Source organism: Penaeus monodon, chromosome 25 (genome assembly GCF_015228065.2).
Source record: "Penaeus monodon isolate SGIC_2016 chromosome 25, NSTDA_Pmon_1, whole genome shotgun sequence".
Classification (NCBI taxonomy): Eukaryota; Metazoa; Arthropoda; class Malacostraca; order Decapoda; family Penaeidae; genus Penaeus; species Penaeus monodon.
In genome coordinates, this window is record NC_051410.1 from 10,819,257 (window position 1) to 10,820,061 (window position 805).

The 805-nt window shown below is 34.3% G+C and overlaps 1 protein-coding gene across 1 annotated transcript in view; it reads left to right on the forward strand.

Moving 5' to 3' along the window:
- LOC119589045 (WASH complex subunit 5-like) overlaps positions 1–805 on the forward strand; it is a gene marked incomplete at its 3' end in the record, with an annotated part of 26,804 nt that overhangs the window by 13,016 nt on the left and 12,983 nt on the right. Inside the window, 2 exon segments of the mRNA XM_037937622.1 lie at positions 95–262; positions 630–770. Coding sequence (XP_037793550.1) covers positions 95–262; positions 630–770 — 309 coding nt within the window.

Below are 805 nucleotides of genomic sequence, written 5' to 3' on the forward strand. Positions count from 1 at the left end.
CAGCATGAGAAAGATTGACAAAGATTGAACATACAGTGAACTTTTTTTTTTGCCAAGTGTAAAGTAATATCTTAGTCCTGTTGTTGATTTTCAGTCTGCTATCAAGAAGGACCCATCTCATGTAGCTAGAATGCGAGCCACTTTTCTGAAGATATCTTCAGTACTAGATCTGCCACTTTTGCGAATCAATCAAGCACGCAGTCCAGATCTCATTTCTGTGTCTGCATATTATTCGGGAGAGCTTGTTGCATATGTCAGGAAAGTAAGTTTTATTGACTGTTTTGTGTGCTGAACCAGATGGTTATTTTTTCACAATTAAAAGGGTAGATTTAAATTTTGTGGAAAGGTCATAAGGAAGATAATCTTTTAATTGAACAGTTTTATTAGTTGTTTGTAAGTGATGGAAAGAAAGGTAAACCTAAAGAGCAGATTAAAAGATCATATTAAAGAGCTGTAAATTACAGAAAGTGTTAAATAATGTATTGTCTTTCAGCCTTTTTAAATGTTTGCATTTTAATGGAATTTTCCTATATCATTCATAGATATTGGAGGAAGTGCAATTCTTCGTGTTAATGTAGTAGCGCTTAGTGTCAACATGAAATATTTAATGATGAATCTCATAATTTCAGGTGCTTCAAATTATCCCTGAAACCATGTTTGGGTTACTTGCAAAAATTATTAAGCTTCAGACAGAAAGGATTAAACCAGTACCCACTCGTCTTGACAAAGACAAGATGAGAGATTATGCACAGTTGCAGGAGAGATATCAGGTATTGATGTTGGCAGAATTTTAGGCAGCTACAGA